This window comes from Phyllostomus discolor, chromosome 2 (assembly GCF_004126475.2).
Source record: "Phyllostomus discolor isolate MPI-MPIP mPhyDis1 chromosome 2, mPhyDis1.pri.v3, whole genome shotgun sequence".
Taxonomy (NCBI): Eukaryota; Metazoa; Chordata; class Mammalia; order Chiroptera; family Phyllostomidae; genus Phyllostomus; species Phyllostomus discolor.
Window position 1 is genome coordinate 214,388,616 of NC_040904.2, and position 16,757 is coordinate 214,405,372.

Genomic DNA, 16,757 nt, shown 5'->3' on the forward strand with positions numbered 1-16,757 from the left:
TCTGGCGGAGGGTCCCTCCCACCTCTACCAGTTCCCGGGGGGCCCTCGACCGGTGGCCTAGTCACTCTGGCCTCTGCCTCCATCTTCCCTCTCCTCTCCTCTGTGTCTCTGGGCTCACACCCCTTCTCCTCTCGCATAAAGATGCCGGCCACTGGACTTAGGGCCCGCCCCGGTTCCGGGTGACCGTCCAAAGGCCCTGAGCTGGTGGCACCTGCAAAGGCCCTGCTTCCAAATGAGATCTGGGATCTCAGGTGGACATGGCTTCCTAGGGGACACTGTTCAACTCACTACAGTGACCCCGGGCACCCCCTAAATTCCCCGTGCCTTGGTTTCCTCCTCTGGACAGGGGGTGTGGGCAAAAGACAAAACAAAACAAAGACACTTAGCTTGTTCTTGCAAAAATAGAATTCATGCACTCACTGGGCCATCCATTCATTCGTTCGTTCACTGACTCACTCCCGGGTGTGGAGCCAGCGAAGAGTCGGCAGGCGCCCAGGGCTTCCAGCAGGAGTCGGGAGATGCACGGGACGCGAGCAAACCAGTCGGGGGCTCGCAGGTCCCCAGCTTCGGTGCCGGGAAGAGATGAACTCTGACACCCACGTGCTGCCTGCACCTGGCTGGCAGCCAGAGTTCCGTTCTCGTGGGTCCCGTGGGTGTGCAGGGCATGTTTGAGTGAGGGGTGGGTGCCAGGCCGGCCCCTCCTGGGCTGCCCTCGCAAACCGTGGACTGGAGCCATCAGGAGCCGCGTGGTCAGACATGTTTCTCCCCTGTGCCAGGCCCAGGGCAGGGGCGGCAGGGGCGGCAGGGGCGGCAGGGGCTGGGGCGCGGGGGAGGGTCAGAAGGCTCACCTGCCAGCCCCACCTGGAGTCCCGCATGCCCTCCCTCCTCAAGGTGCATGGGACCTCCAGTTCCGTGAAGGTCACGTTCTGAGATGTGGGTCACAGACCCCGACACGGGTCCCCTGCACCTGCGTTTGGGTCAGAGGACGCTCACGATTCCGGCACCCTACTGGCCAGGCCTGCATCTGCCCAGATGCTTGAGGTTTGGAGCACCCTGCGCCCACCCCACCCAGACATTAGGTGCCCAGCCAGGCGGGAGCCGGGTGGGGGGGTGCTCCCACGTGGTGCTGGTAACACTCGTCACTCTCCCCACGAACTCACTTCCAAAGCTGGGCGACGGTCTTCAGCTTCCAGGGTCTGCGGTCTGAGCCCAGGTGCATGTGCAGCCACTGCCAGGGCGAAGTGGGCTTTGGGGATGAGCCGGAGTCCGCCCCCGGCCCCCCCCCCCCGTCCTGGAGGGGCCCTGGCCGGACCCCCACAGACTGTCCCCCTCCCTGATCTCAGCAATGCTGAGCAGCCGTGACGCTGTGTCCCCGGACGGTGCTGCTCTGCCAAACTCAGGTGGGAGGAGCTCCTTTCCTCCTGGAAATAACTCCAGGTGCTTCTCCCGACCCCCACCCCACAGATGAGGCTCAGAGAGTCCCAGGGACCGCCCCAGGCTCGCTCCCAAGCCTGTGCTTCCGCCACCACGAGGGTCCCTGGGGGTGGGGGGCCGGAGGAGGTTGGTTGAAGCCTTCGAAGTGACTAAGTTGCTTGCGAGTGGGATTGGAGGTGGAGGGGGACCTGTGGGGACCCCCACCTCCTCTGTCACTCAGGGCCCAGCCCGGGATCTGGAGCCCCGCCCCCCTGAGGCAGTCTGCGTGTGGTCAGCAGAGTAGTAGCCCCCAAATAGGCCCACACCCTGACCCCCCAGAACCTGAAAGTCCATTGTATTGCAAGGCAAAGGGGCCTGTCCAGATGCGACTAAGTTATGGACTTTTGGATGGGGAGATGACCCGGGCAGCCGATGTCCTCACAGGGCCTCTGTGAGGGGGAGACCCAGGCGGAAGGGGGAGGCTGGGGACGGAGGGAGGGGCCCTCCAGCCCAGGAGTGCAGGCGCCTCTGGGAGCCGGGCGAGGCCGGGCGAGGCCGGCACCGACGGCTCTGCCCTGGGCCCTGCCTAACGGCCAGCCCACCCACGCCTCGGCTTCAGTCCCGCCGCTCGGACCTGGACTTTTCAGCCTTCGGGACGCCGGGAAAACAACTGGGGCTCGTCGTAAGTCAGCAGGCTGGTGGCCTTCTGGTCGAGCAGCCCCAGGACAGCCACATCCTGGGCATCCCGCCCACCACATGCCTTGGCCCCCCAGCCACCCACACACACACACGCACACAGCTCAGAAGGTGGGAATATGAGGCCCGGGTGGCCCTGGGAAGACGCGGGCGAGCCACTGTGCCCTCTGCAGCTTGTTAAGGTGGGGGGGGGGGTGGTCGGAGCCTCAGCGGGTGCCTGCCTACCTGGGCCGGTGAGCCTTTGAGAATTCTCCGAGCCCTCGCCTGCAGTGGGTGTGGGCGGGCCCCTCCAGCCCAGCCAGGAACACTGGGTGGGGGGTTTGAAGCCAGGTGGACTGAAGCCAGGGTATGAGCGGTGCCTGTCTGCTGAGGAGCAGGTAAACCTGCCCACCAGTCCAGAGCGGGTGGGGGCCCGAGGAAGGACAGGGCTCTGCCTCCAGGGGTCCCTGAGTGTCCATGGGGCTGACCCACCAGAGCCGAGGCCAGGGGCTTTGGGTGGGCCCCCTCCCCACTGCTGCTCCTCCCCACACTGCCGCTCCCCCCCCCACCACCGCTCTCTGCCAGGCAGGTGTGCACACAACACCGAGAGGCAACGCAGTGTCCCAGCCGCTCACAACCCCACGGCGGTAGCCTCAGCCCGGGCCGGGATGGCCTCCGGCAGGTGCCCCCGAGTTCCACAGTTAGCCCTCCCTCCCAGCCTCACCACAGCGCCCCCCCTCCCCTGCAATCCTGGGCAGCCCTGTCCTGTCCCACCAGCCTCAGTGGCTGATCTCGGCTCCTTCCTGGGTGCCCTGAGCCTCCCCGAGGGTCCTGCACGTCCACCCAGAGCCCACTCAGTGCCCACCCAGTGCTTGGGCAGGAGAGGCTGGGACTCGGCCCCACCTCCTGTCTTCCTGTGGTGGGGGGGAGGGGAGGGGCTGCCCCAGGAGAGGAGGGGGTGATGGGTCAGGGTCTCTCCTGGAGGCTCCCCAAAGGCCACCTGCAATTTCCCTGGGGGGACCGTGGCCCTGCGGCCCTGGCTGGGCCTGCCCCGCTCTGGTCTAGGCCGCCGTGGGCTGGGACAGCTGGGGTTTCGCTTCTATTCTGGGGGGTGGGGGGTGATAAGTCACATGAGGCCCTTCCTTCACCTTCTCCGCCCTTCCTCTCCCCGCCAGGGGCTGTAGCGAGGTTCTCTTGTTTACCCAACTCGGGCTTTGGGCAGAACATGGAACCTCAGCTGGAGAGAAACGGGAAGGAGCTGGGCCTGCCTGTCCCCACCCCCACCCCCACCCACACAGTTGGGGTGGGGTGGGGCGGGGCGGGGGCCGGGACCGTGGGCCTGGGGCTCCGGGCTGGCGATAACACTGTGACTCTGGGCCACCCCCCAGCCTCCCGGAGCCTCGCTGTTCCGCGGCCTGGCTATGGCAGTCCCCACCTCGTGCTGTGGTTAGAAGGAAGACATCGAGAAAACCACAGGGCAGATGGCTGAGCCGGGGCGGCGGCTGCTGCTGCCGCTGGGGTCACACCCCTCCCGAGTGGCACTGCCGGCTGGCCCATACCGGGACCAACAGCCCGCAGGGCACGGCCGGCTGCCCCCACGGCGTCTCCCCTGGGGGCCGCAGTGACGAGCCCATTGTGTGGATGGGCACACGGAGCCGCAGGTGCTCAGCACACCTGGCCGAGGCCCAGAGCCGGGAAGCCCACGGCCGGGTCCCAAGCCCACACCCGCCCCTGCGCCCTCCTGGGTGGGGGCTGGAGGTGGGCAGTGCGGATGGGGCGCTCAGGCAGAACGCAGGGGGGTCCCCGGGTCACCCGGTCACCGGCAGACCCTCCGTGAGCGACCTCGGCGGCCCCAGTGCCAGGTGGGGGTGGAGGCTAAAGAGTAAACCAAGCAGACCTCCCCTCGCCAAAAAGGAGAGGGCTGAACGCTTGCCCCATGCAGGTGCGAGGAGGGTGGGCGGGAGGCCGGCTTCCGGACGGGGGGCAGTGAGGACAAGGGCCGTGAGGACGAGGGCCATGAGGCAGCGGGGGAGGTGGCGCTGGAGTCCCAGAGTGGCCGGACCCCTGAGGGGTCCAGACTGCCGGCCATCAGACCCAGGTGGTGTAGCGTCAGCTCTCGGTGGGGGTGTGGGACCAGAGTGGGCTGGAGCCTCTCGGAAGGTTTAAGGGGAGCAGAGGAAGGGCACAGAGAGGCTGGTGAGGGTGGGTCCCCAAGAGCAGCTGGACCAGGCCTGGGGGCTTGCCAAGGCCTCAAGGTCCCAGGCCCCACCCCTCCCACCGCCCCCAGGCAGACAGGGCTGGGCCCCCTCAGCCGCCCCCATGAGGCGGCGAGCGAGTCCCCAGCTGTCGGGATTCCAGGGGAGTGGCCTCCACCGTAGGACAGCTGGCTTCCTGGTGGCCACCGACCTCCCGCCGGGGGGTTCTCATCTGTTTTTAGTGCCGGTGGGGCACCGAGCCTGCCAGGGACCGGTAGCAGGCGGACACGACCCTGGCCCGCAGACAGCAGCCGGGTGGAAGGTGCGTGTCCCTGGACACATGAATAAGCAGCGTTCCAGTGTCGGCCCCAGAGGAGCCGGGCCCCTGGGTCAGGGGACAGGCGTGCGGTCTGGTCACAGCCTCTGGCTCAGCTGGGGCCGGCCGTGGAAACTGGGCACGTCCCCACACTGCCCAGGCCCTCCTTCACACCCCTGGGCCGCGGGGTCCTGCCCCTGCCCAGACCTGTGCCTGTCACCACCACCACCCCCCCCCCCCGCCACCGCCAAGGGCACTGGCCTCTCTGAGCCTCGGTCTCTTCATCTGAGAAGTGGGCAGCCAGTCCCTGTTGCTGGGAAGGGTGGAGCTGGGGGAGGCAGACAAGGGCACGAGGCGCTCTCCGGCCACTGCCTGCCCTGGGGTGTGACCAACAGCGCATGCCCAGCTGTCCCCTGCATACCGAGAGTCGTGTAGCCAGCACAGGGTGGTGAACCTCAGGGAGCAGCAGCCAGGTGCTGGGCAGAGGGTGGCGGGACCTGGTTGTTACCCTTGGGAGCAGGTGGCCAGTGGGAGAGACTAACAGAAAAGTGAATCAGCAAAGTACTGGGACATAGGTCTGCACAGAACGGGGAGGGCATCAGGGGGGCTTCCTGGAGGCAGTGGCCTCTGAGCGGAGGCTCTGATATGACCAGCAGCTTGCCCAGGAGACGAGGAGCGGACCCTCCAGGCAGAAGGGGCAGTGGGTACAAAGACCCCAAGGTGTGGCACCCCTGACAGGCCCTGCATTCTAAGATGGGATTAGGGTGTGGAGTGCCCAGGAGTGCGGGGAAGGGTTGCTTCCGAGGAGCCTTGAATGCCATGTCCAGGCCTTGCTCTGTGCTGGGCAGTGGGTGTGGTGGGAGACCGGCGGGTGTAATCAGAGGTCCAGGCGGAGAGGAGGGGCCCTGGGCCGGAAGGCAGAGGAGGGGTGCCGCGGAGATCCAGGAGGCAAGGCCCATTGGGTTTGGGGGGCGAGGGTCAGGATGAACTTGACCAGGTACACACCAAGCTGCCCTGTGGGCCAGGGGCTGCCATGCGGCCGTGAGCAGCACAGGGCCCGCGCTCCCGCGCTTTGTGAAGGTGGCGGAGACCAGCTAAGCTCACACACGGCCCCCTGCGATCTGCAGGAAGGAAGGGAGCAGACAGGAGGAGGAGGAGGAGGAGGAGGAGGGGGAGGGCCTGCTGGCGGCGGCTTCCCCGGCGGCTTCCCCGGCAGCCTGGTGCTCAGAGGCGGGAGCCGCAGGGCCCGGCTCGGGGCCACCGAGGCGCCCAGGGCGGCAAAGCCAGTGGGCTTGGATGCGGCGAGGCCATCCGTCAGGAGGTGGCCCTAGTCTACAGCCTGGGCTTGGAGGGTTTGCGAGCACGGGAAGGGAAGCCGCGTGTGCGCGGAGGACACGGACGTCCTGGGGAGGTGACCGGGAGGTGCCTGGGGCACGGGGGAGGCCGGGGGCGCAGGGTCTGGGGTAGGAACTGAGAGTCCTGCGGGGACGATGGACCCCTGCTGTCCCGGCGCCCTGCCTCTGAACGGGCCCTTCCTGTTGCTCGGCCGGGCAGGGAAGCCGAGGGGGAGAGTGGGCTGGAGGGAGGTCTGGGGCAGGCGGGAGGGGTCCCGGGGTGTCGGGACCCAGCTCGCCCCTCTCCTGCCCGCAGCATCCACAACGGGGTGATCGCCGTCTTCCAGCGCAAGGGGCTGCCTGACCAGGAGCTGTTCAGCCTCAACGAAGGCGTCCGGTGAGTGGCCGCCCCACCCCCGCCCAGGTCTGTGAGAAGGGGGGGGGCTGTGCCAGGGTGGGAGCCCCCGGCCAGGGCCCCTGGCCCACCAGCTGGGTCCACAGTGGCCACCACGTGGACCTGTTACGTGGCTCTCGGGCCTGGGGGGCCTTCGCCGCCCGCCCTCCCAGGGACATCTCTCCGGGGGAAACAGGGCGGGACCTGACGGCGCGTCAAGAAAACGCCCACGCGCCCCACTGGCGTGGGGTGTCAGGAGGGACATTCGTTCTGTCAAAGAGGAAGGACCCCCCCCCAGCCTAGCCTGACGCCGGGGGTGTCGTTCCCGGAAAAGCCATGACAGCCGGCGCACGGCCCTTGCTTCCTGCAGGCGGCCGCGGCACGCGCCCCTGGCAAGGAGCCCCCATGACGGCCCAGCTTCGGGGGGGAATCTGTGAGGCCGGCCGAGGTCGTGTTGTGTAGTAGGGGGCAGCCAGCGCTCAGAGAGGGCAAGAGCCTTGCCCAGGGTCACACAGCGGCTGCAAGGAGGCCGAGGTAGCCTCGGAGCTGCTCGCCTTCCTCCCGGGGGAACAACAGACAGCAGACCTGTCGCCAGCTCCAAGGCGGAACAAAAGGCTACCTGGGACGGGGGGGCCCTCCCCGCCGCCACGTGGCCGGGCCGGAAGGGCACCTGCACTCACACTGCTGAGGCCCGAGGCTGGACACAGGGGCTTGTTGCCTGCCAGGCCTGACGTGTGGTCTGTCCCGCTTCCCCCGGGCTCCGAGGGCCACCCAGGGGTGGGGCCCCAAGAGCCCCCGAGGGCCTCAGTGGGGCCCGCGGCACCCCCGCTTTCTGCTGTGCTCTGCTGAGGGACAGGGAGTTTGCGGCAGGCCTAAAGAATGTGCTAGATGTTGAAACAACAGAACATAAGGAAATACTTGTGAATTCCTGAGCAAAGCGCCAGGGACAGCCCACCAGCCATTCACACAGCCTCCCGCTCCCCCGGCAGCACCAACAGCACGGGGGTGGGGTCTGTCACCGAGGAGCACAAGCCCCCGTCACCGGCCTGCCCAGGGGGACACACAGAGCAGGCGGCCCCCCCTCAGGAGTATGTGCGGGGTGTCCTTGGAATGGAGCCCGTGCCCCAGGCCCCCCCGGGAGAGCCCCAGCATCCTTCCCCCAGGAAACGGGTGGAGAGCAGTCGACGTGAGGCGTGCAGCTCCCGGCCGGGCAGGTTGCCTGGGGCAGCAGCGCTGTGGCCAGTTCAGAGTGAGAGCCCGCACTCGCCGGGCAGGGGAGACACCGCGGCCACGGAGGCCACCTTCCCGGGGCGAGGCTTCTCCGCGGCAGCCTGATGCGCTGACCCCGAGATCTCCCCAAATGTGGGAGACTCAGCCACGTAATTTTTGGTGGTGGGGGACCGAGTTCGAGCTCTCCCCTGACCCCGGTTCCCTGCAAAAACTGAAATGCCGGGCGTTGTTAAGTACTGGTAACCGGGCTTTTTTTTTTTTTTTTTTTTTTAAGATTTTATTTATTTTTAGAGAGGGGAAGGGAGGGAGAAAGAGAGAGAATCAATGCGTGGTTGCCTCTGGTGTGGCCCCCACTGAGGCCGTGGCCTGCAACCCAGGCATGTGCCCTGACTGGGAATCGAACCTGCGATGCTTTGGTTCGCAGCCTGCGCTCAATCCACTGAGCTATGCCAGCCATGGTGATAACCGGGCTTTTTTTTGGAGAGTTTATTCTCAGCCAACCTTGTGCCACACGCTCACACACCTTAAACTCTCCACGGTGCCTCTGAGGAGTGGACGCCCCATTGCTTGTTTGACAGATGAGGAAACTGAGGCACGGAGAGGTCATGGGTCGCTCATGGAGCCGGGGCCTAGGCCCCTGACTCCAGGGCCCGCGGGTCCTTCAGGACCACCCCCTGCCCTGGCTCTTCGCCGGCCAGTGGCCGCATTAAATTAAGTGAATGTAATTGTGATTAAACCCATCATTGGTCATTAGCTCCGGTCCCACGAGAGCCTGGGCCTAGAGCCACGCACGGGTCGCGCCCTCCCCCGACACTCCGCTCTGCTCCGGAAGCTCGCCGGTGAGAGTGGGCGGCGCCCGGGCACGGGGAGGGCCTCGACCGTGACTCGGAAGGGGGCGCCGTCGTCCGGCCCTTGCTTGCCCCCCGCGTCCCCCCATTTTGTCCGTGTATTTTTTTTGGAGACATAATTCGTCCTCGTAAGATGTGCAGTTCGTCGTGCTAGTTTCTTCCCACGTTTGTACGACCGGCACCCTATTTAGTTCCAGGACATTTTCATCCCCCACCCCCAACAAGGAGACTGTGTCCATCACCAACCCCTCCTCGTTCCCCCTCCCCCGGCCCCTGCTGATGCCTGTCCGTCTGGATGGATCTGTCCCAGATGGATCTGTCCCGGATGGATCGGGATGCTTCGTAGGGGTGGCGACCCTCAGTCCACATGTGGCCTCTCGTGGCCGCTTCCGTCACCGGGCACAGCCCTTCGGGGTCCGTCCACGTCGGAGCAGGTGTCGGCATTGCGTCCCTGTCCACGGCCACTCAGAACACCCACCCGGGGGTTGCGCAGAAGACACGACGCCCTCCCGTGTGCCCTCTCCTCCGCCGGTGGGCGTCCGGGCCGGTTCCTCCCAGTGGCTGCGCGGGCGGACCCCGCTGCTGTGAGGTCGCGTGCAGGGTTTGTGCGGACTCGCGCTCCCACGGCCCCGGGGCCCTGCCTGGGGCGGCACTGCCGGGGGCGGCACTGCCGGGGGGCCGCAGCTGTGGACGGTGAAAGTGCGCAGCCCACCCGGCCCCGGCAGTGCGGGCACAGGTGGACATGCTGGCCCTCGCGCTGGGCTGAGCGGGTCAGGGTCCCCTGGCTCCCAGGCGGGCCCCTCGATGGCGTGTAACTCCCACCCTCCCTCACTCTTGTCTCCCCTCTCTCCCCACCACAGGCAGCTGCTGAGGACGGAGCTGGGGCCCTTCTTCACCGAGTGCCTGCAGGTGGGTGGCCCTGCCCTCTCTCTGGTGGGGTGGCTTTCTGAGCTGGTGAGAAGGACCGGGGTCACCCGCTCTCAGTGGGCATTTGGAGCACTGGGTTGCAAAGACTCCACCTCCCATGACTCGGTTTCCCCATCTGGCACCGCAGCTCATTGGGATGTTAATGATTCATGCAGGTGCTGTCTCGACGCTGTGCCTGGCGCGTGGCAGGCTCGGGCGGCTTTGTCGGTAGTGGTTCACCTCCTCCTGGAATGGCAGCGTGACCCCCGACGTCCATGTCTGAGGCGCCCCCCACACCCCCCTCCCACCCCAGTGCCCTGAGCCAGGGGTGTCCGCATCACCCAGTTCCCTCGGCCCCAGGCGCTGCGGCTCTCGTAACTCCTGGTCCCCTTCCGGGCCGCAGGTCGGCAGAGCCGCTGAACCCAGGGGAGCCTCGTGCCGTGTGGTTTAAGGGGTTCCGCTCAGTGGTTCTCGGCATACCCACAGAGTCCTGCTGCCCTCACCTCTGGCTAATGCCAGGACACTCCCATCACCCCTCAGGAGAAACCCCACGTTTTACGATCGGCCCCCGTCGCCTCCCCACACAGCCCCTGGCAACTACCGGTCGGCGTTCTGTCTCTGGGCTTTCCTGTCCAGGGCATTTCACGGGGACGCGGCCACGCCTGCCCTGTCCGGCCTTTCATGTCCGGCAGCCTTGGCTGGGCACGGCGTCCTTGCGGCTCGCCCACCCTGCAGCAGGTGTCTGGGCTTCGCTCCTCCCCCGCCAGACACGCCCCCGTCATCTGCGTGCACCCGTTTTGTTCCTTGGTCTGTGGTGGGCCCTGGGGTGTGTCCCCCCTTGGCTGTCGGGCATGGTGCTGAGACCACACAGTGTCATCCTCAGCCGGCGCCCAGGGCAGCGTGCACGGGACCCCGTGGTGGGAGCCTCGCGGGATGGGGACAGTCCCCGAACCAGGCCCCCGCCACAGGCCTGCGGGCTCAGCGTCCTTCCCTTGCCGTGGGATGGGAGGGCAGCCTGCCCGCCCAGCTCAGCTGCGGCTGCAGGCAGGGGCCGCCCGTCTCTCGGGATCGTCCCTGTGGCCACCTTCTGTCCAGTGACAACCCCCGGTCGGGTCCGTTGTCAGCGTCCCCCTGGAGGAGCTGAGGTTCGGGCTTGGGGCAGGCGGGAGGTGGGGTGTCAGCGAGCCCCTCCCGTGCTGGGCCTTGGCTGCGGACGGGGGACCCGTGGGAGCCCTGCCTGCCAGGCCCCCGGGGGCACTCTCAGGGCTGTGACGCATCTCCGCCTGTGCCTTCCAGAACCAGCTGCTGACGAAAGGCATGGTGATCCTGAGGGACAGGATCCGCTTCTACGAGGGTGAGTCGGCGGCCCCCCGGTGGGGGCTGCGTGCCGGGCTGCACTGCTTGCTGGCGTGGCTGCTGGGGGTCCTGGCTCGTCCCGGGGGTGGTGGGTGGCACAGCAGGTGTGCTCGTGGGGATCGTGGCAGTGTGGCTCTCCTGGTCGGGGCTGGGGGGACCCGGAAGGGACAGAAACGAGGCCTCCGGGACAGCAGGGAGAGGTCCGATCCCCAGAGGGGACCTCATTGGGGAGAATGTCTGCCCCCCGACCTGCTGGAGCCCAGGAGGCCCAAGGGGTGTCGGGGACAAGGCTCCTGCCCCACTCATGGTCCCCAGCAGCCTGGGGGCGCCCTCAGGCTCTGTGAGGCTTGACAGGAAGTATCTTGAAGAGGCTGGAGCCGGTCGCTGCCTCCTGGTGGGAGCAGCCGACAGGAACTCCCTGCTAGGCATGCTCAGGGGTTCCCTCTTTTCACACCCACGCCCACCCCCTGTGGGTCACTGTTCCCATTACACAGCTGGGGACAGTGCAATGACGACAGGTTATCTGTCTGTGACCACACTACACATAAGGAGTGGGGGTGGGATTTGAACCCAGGTCGTCCTGACGCCAGAGCACATGTTCTTTGCCCTTCTCTTGGCCCGGAGTCCCAGCTGGCTTCTGTGCTCGCCTCAGGCCTCGGCAAGCAGGGACTGCCCTCCCCTGCAGGCACTAAGCCTCAGCAGGACGGGCCAGGTCCTGGCACCCTCGGGCTCCCCGTGTCTGTGGGCCCTCGGGCCACAGCTGGAGGGTGGGCCTCCTTAGGGAGACATCAAGCAGCGGGAGCCCCGCTCCAGCAGACGCGCCTGTGCTCAGGGCCTCCTGTGCGCCGGGCCAGCGCTGGGTTCAGGTTCCGTGAACGTTTGTTGAGCGCCTACCGGGCACTGGGCACACGCTCGCTCCGCCAGATTCTGTCCCGACTCTGCTAACTCACCGCGTCTCCCAACGACCTGCAAAGGATATTCCATTGCTGCAGCCACTGACCATGGGGGAAACCGAGTCACAGAGGGGCTCAGTGACGCGCAGGCCACGGGGCAGCCTGGCTCCTGAGCCCATGCTGTTCTCTGCTACTCCAGATGCATCCTCGGTCCTCGCCCTGGCCCTGTGCAGAAGGGGCGTTAGCCTGTGTCAGAGAGGAGGGCACTGGGGCCTGGTGGCCCTGGACGAGCCTGGAGCCACAGGTCCTTCCTTCTGTGCCCCTCTGTGCCCCTCTGTGCGGAAGTCCCTGAGGCAGGAGCCTGAGAGCCTTAAGCCAGAGGCACAGCCACCGGGGGGTCCCGGGCCAACTTCCTGGAGGAGGCAGCACCTCAGCCCGCAGGACGGGGCAGCAAGGACTTGGCACCTGGTGGAGACGCCCTCCCACGCCCCTCTCCTGACTCGGCACATTCCGGCGGCGCCCGTGCCTCCCACCAACCCCAGCCCCAGGGGAGCCGGGATCGTCGGAGAAGGGGAGCTTTGTGCGGCTCGGCGGGGCCCTGCCCACAGCCTCGGGCTGCCAGGCCACCCAGCAGGGAGTACCAGCCCGCTCAGACTCCCTGGGCCTCGGGGACAGGCCTGGAGCCCCCGGCTGCTACAGGCCGTAGGGCCTGGCGTCCCGCTCTCATCCAGCTGCAGACACGACATTTCCCTCTGGCCTCAGTGTCCCCGTCTCAGCACCGTGGGGTGGGGTGGGTCGAGCTCCATCCACATGCTCAGGCCCTGTCCAGCAGAGCCTCACGATGTCTGGTCCTCCACAGCCCATGCCGTTGGAACAATAACCGACCCACACCCTGAGGGCAGCCCCAGGAGCCCCTCTGCCCGCCTCTAGCCCTGTTGGGGTCCCAGGGAGAGCTCTTCCTTGAGGCGACTTCGGGAGCCCCACCTTGCCCTTGCCTGTGTTTCTGATGAACGGGGTGCTGCCCCCTCAGCCCCGCCGAGGCTGGAACGTCAGCTGTGGAGCAGAGAGGTTCCCGGGCACGAGGAGCCGGGACAGCAGCCCAGAGCAGGAGGGTCCTCCAGGGCCGTGGCCGAGGCTGCAGCTTGGTGCCCTCGGCACGACGGACGGCTGACCCCCTCCACAGCCAGGCCCTGTGGTCCCCACTGTCCCCGGGGGCTCCCCGAGACCGGCTGAGCCCTGAGCCGCCGCCATCCGTTTGCTCTGGTCTCCGGGCCCCACAGTTGGCCCTCAGAACTCGGACAAGGAGGACCGACCCGCCCCCTGGGCCGAGCCAGCCCAGCCTCAGCCGCCACCTGAACCCTGCTGACCGTCCGACAGCAGGACTCGGCTCACTGGTCACTGGGACAGCAGCCGGCACTTCCGGAGCACCGGCCGCACAGCTGCCTTTAGCCCTGCCTGCGAGGGACGGTCATCGCACCCCTTTTACAGAGAGCCACACTGAGGCCCAGGGCGCGGGCCTCCCCTGGGGCCCCCCACAAGGCTGTGGGGCCTGACTCTGTCACCTGATGCCCGCAGCGCCCCCAGACACAGCCCCCCGCAGAGGGCCTGGCCAGCGGGCAGCTCAGCCCGGCCTGGACTTCTCGTTTCTCGACATGTGCTTTCCGCCGAGTTTCCGGGCCGGGGGCTGGAGAGCGGCCTGAGCTCAGCGGACACCGGCCTGGCCCGCGCCCAGGGCCACCCCACGGCTGGCCAAGGGAACTGAACTGCCTTTCTTCTTGCCGGCAGCGGCGGGGACCTGAAGGGACCTTTGTGCTCAGGCAGAGCCCCTGGGGCAGCAAGTGCCCGCCTGTCCCGCCGCAGACCCAGGTGTGGGCCCCAGGGAGGACCAGGGGTTGGCCGCTTGGCAGGGAGCCCCAGTGCCAGCCGACGGCCGAGCACAGAAGCCGGACCCCCCCACCAACTGCTAGCCAGGCTGCACTGCACCTCCCAGACCGCCCCGCCAGGCTCCCCTCCTAGAGCCCCAGGACCTACACAGACCTGGGGCTTTGCAGGGTGGAGGCCGTGGGGCCCGGAGCCCAGGCAAAGTGAGGAGAAGAGAGGCCAGGGCTCTTGTCTGGCCCTCTCGTTCCCATGGAAACCGCCGGCATTGAGCAGTGCAGTCTGGGAGAGCGGCCAGCAAGGGGCACTCCCCTCCCCACTCGGAGCCGCCCACCACGCCCCTGCTGACAGCAGTCTGGCTTCCCGGCGGGGGTCCGCTCCTCCTGGCCCCACAGCCCTTCACCCTTTTGCTCTTCCCAGTGGAAGGGCTAGGGGTTCGGCACTTGGCACTTCCTGAGGGATCCCAGAGCCAGCCTGAGGGCCCCTCAGCTGCCCTAGCCCCCAGAAGCTGACTGCCCCAAGGACAGCACCCCTCCTTCCCGAGGCAGGCAGAAGTGACTGCAGAGCTTGCCCGACTGCCTGCTTTCCACACACTTGTCTTTGTGGGTCACACACCAAGGATGTCATTCAACCTGGCAAACCATCCCAAATCAGCATAGGTGGTACCTCCTCCAGGAAGCCCTCCCTGCCTGACCCTCTCCACCTTCTCTCTACCCCTCTTCTACCCGTTGCCATGGTTGCACATGGTCTTCCTGGCTCCTCCAATCCCGCCTCAGGCAGCCTCGGGTGGCGGGGCCCCAGGCCCTGGAGAAAGAGGCCTGAGCCTCTCCCAGGCTCCAACTCTTCGCTGGCCCAGAGAGGTCGCCCCTTGCCACGATCCTCACACTTGCTGCTCTGTGCCCTGCTCCGTGACACGCAGTGGGATTGGACTGTTTGGGGCTCAGCAGGGGCCCCGGTGTCAGGCCCGGCACAGGGTGGGTCGGTGGATGGATGCCTCGCTCCTGGGTGGTGGGCGAGGTGAGTCAGATGAGACAAGGACAGAGCTGATGCTCCTGTGGGGGGGGTGGGAGGCGTGCTTGCTGGGCCTGTGGGGGCAGGGCTGGGACCAGCAGCCCACACACAGTCTCACTCCCCTGCCCCAGGCCCTGTGTCGGCTCTGGGACATCAGGCCTGCTCCTGTCCCCTTTTACTAATGGGGAAGCTGAGGCACAGAAAGGCTAAGCTGTGGGCTCGGGGCCACCGAGCTGCCAAGTGCTCTGTGCCCTTGACCTCAGGGGTGCCTCCAGGCCCTCAGCCCCCGCACCTCCGGCACCTCCTGCACCTCCTTCGGACCTGAGAGGGGACTTCTGACCTGGGAGGGCGGGAAGTGTCCCCTGAGCCCGTTGGAGACGGGCAGTGACGGCTCCCTGTGCCCACAGGACAGAAGCTGCTGGACTCGCTGGCGGAGACGTGGGACTTCTTCTTCAGCGACGTGCTGCCCACGCTGCAGGCCGTCTTCTACCCCGTGCAGGTGAGCGGCCCCTGAGGCCATGGGCCCCCGGGCCACGACCTCACTCACCCCCTCCGCTGCCCAGCCCGGGGGTGGACACACCCTTCTGTCTGCACCCGTGACGGGACCAGACATGCGGTCCCTGGACCTCTCAGAACCCATTTCCCACCCACAAGATGGAAATAAGGCCAGCCCCCTCCGGAGGGCCCCGTAAAGCCCGAGTAGCACGCAGTAGGCCGTGCCCAGCACAGAGTAGGCGCTCTGCATGTGACTGTGACCCTGACCTCGCCTGCGGGTCGGCGGGCCCCCCGAGACCACGGTGCTGTGCGTCCGCAGGGCAAGGAGCCGTCCGTGCGCCAGCTGGCCCTGCTGCACTTCCGGAACACCATCACCCTCAGCGTGAAGCTGGAGGAGGCGCTGGCCCGCGCCCACGCCCGCGTGCCTCCCGCCATCGTGCAGATGCTGCTGGTGCTGCAGGTGCGCACGGGTGGGCTCCCAGGGGTGGCGCCCCGAGAGGGAGTGTGGGTCTGTGTGTGTCTCAGTGGGGACGGACACTGTCGGGAGGAGCCCTGCAGAGGCCTGGGCTCGGGAGAAGGCGGGCCTCCTCCTGGCCCCGCCCACGGTGGCCCAGCAGCCGCAAGATCGGAACCAGAGCTCTGTGTCGTGGGCACGGGGCTGGGCCTTCACAGCCCCGTCAGTCAGTCACCCGGGGGCGGAGGGCGCCTCCCCTGACGCCCCACCGTGGCTCCGACATGTATGGTGCAGATGGCTGGCATCCCAGAGGGCAGCTCTGGGGCGGGGACGGCGGCAGGCTGTTGGCCACCGTCCTCTTGGCTGGCCCAGGCAGGGTGTCTGGTGGGCCAACCCACAGCCCCTGCTGCAGACCGGCCCCTTCGGCGCGTCCGGAGCCCTGGGGCAGGCACAGCGCTCCGCAGTGTGCTGGCTGGCCTCACAGCACAGGGCCCAGGGGGGCACCGTCAGCCGCCCCGCCTCACCCACGGGCGAGCTCGACCAGGAGTCTGGCCTCACCCACGGGTGAGCCTGGCCGCCCCTAGAGCCCTGCCCATCGCCCCGAATTTCTCATCCACGCGGAAATCCTGCCAAATTAGGGTCTGTGAGTTTGGTCCTGGGGCCCAGGGCAGCCGGCGAAGGTTCCAGAGCGAGGAAGGGCCGGTGAATGTGGAGGGTCAGGGGTTGTGCTGCTCAGGCCTGTGGTGGTCTGGCAGCTTTGGGGGCGCCGGACCTGTGGGCAGGGATTGTAAGGGCTTTTCGGTGGCTCCTGGCTGGGTTGCAGCCAGTGGCTTTGAGGGACTCTGCCCCTGGGCCTCTTGTCTCCTTGCGTGGTGCAGGAAGGCCCCCTCCTGGTGGGGGCAGGGCGGGGGGGGGTGGAGAGAAATTGCTGCAAAGCCCTCCCAAGAGCAGGCGGCCCCAGGGCTAGGGTTTAGAACCAGGAATATTAAGGTCGCACCAAATCCCTGGAGCCCCATCCCTGTGGGTGGCCAGGCTGGGGTGGTGCTGCCCCCTGGTGGCCACCACCTGGTGCAGCTTTCTGGGCTGGGCCGCTCGGCCACCCAGACTGTGGGCGTGACTCCAAACCACAGCCTTTTGCCAGTGCCCACCCTGCTTTGGCCCCCACGTTGAGGGACCTTGTCCCAGCTCCCCAGGAAACTCACCCCTACTGTTTGCATGTTCCAAATGGATTTGAATTCAGAGCTGCTGGTCGGCGAGTGTTGAGGACCTACTATGTACCCTGTGCTTCGTCCAGAGAGTCACGGTTCCTTCTCACGGGGTCCCAGAAACCACGGGAACAGCCACGTAGCGGAGGGCACA

At 67.1% G+C, this 16,757-nt stretch overlaps 1 protein-coding gene and 1 non-coding gene across 7 annotated transcripts in view; both read left to right on the top strand.

Moving 5' to 3' along the window:
- The window catches only part of PRR5 (proline rich 5), a 47,794-nt gene that overhangs the window by 26,880 nt on the left and 4,157 nt on the right, over window positions 1-16,757 (top strand). For 4 of the 6 annotated variants that reach the window (XM_036019735.1, XM_036019734.1, XM_028532223.2 and 1 more), the window contains 5 exons: window positions 6,250-6,330; window positions 9,266-9,314; window positions 10,608-10,665; window positions 14,857-14,948; window positions 15,264-15,404. In XM_036019735.1, coding sequence (XP_035875628.1) covers window positions 6,250-6,330; window positions 9,266-9,314; window positions 10,608-10,665; window positions 14,857-14,948; window positions 15,264-15,404 — 421 coding nt within the window. Of the gene's footprint in view, window positions 1-6,249; window positions 6,331-9,265; window positions 9,315-10,607; window positions 10,666-14,856; window positions 14,949-15,263; window positions 15,405-16,757 lie in introns of those variants that run through there. The other 2 variants (XM_036019732.1, XM_036019733.1) reach the window with 2 other exon arrangements.
- On the top strand, window positions 7,587-7,748 carry LOC114514306. The gene has a single exon (XR_003686025.1). It is a non-coding gene; the product is annotated as a U1 spliceosomal RNA (small nuclear RNA).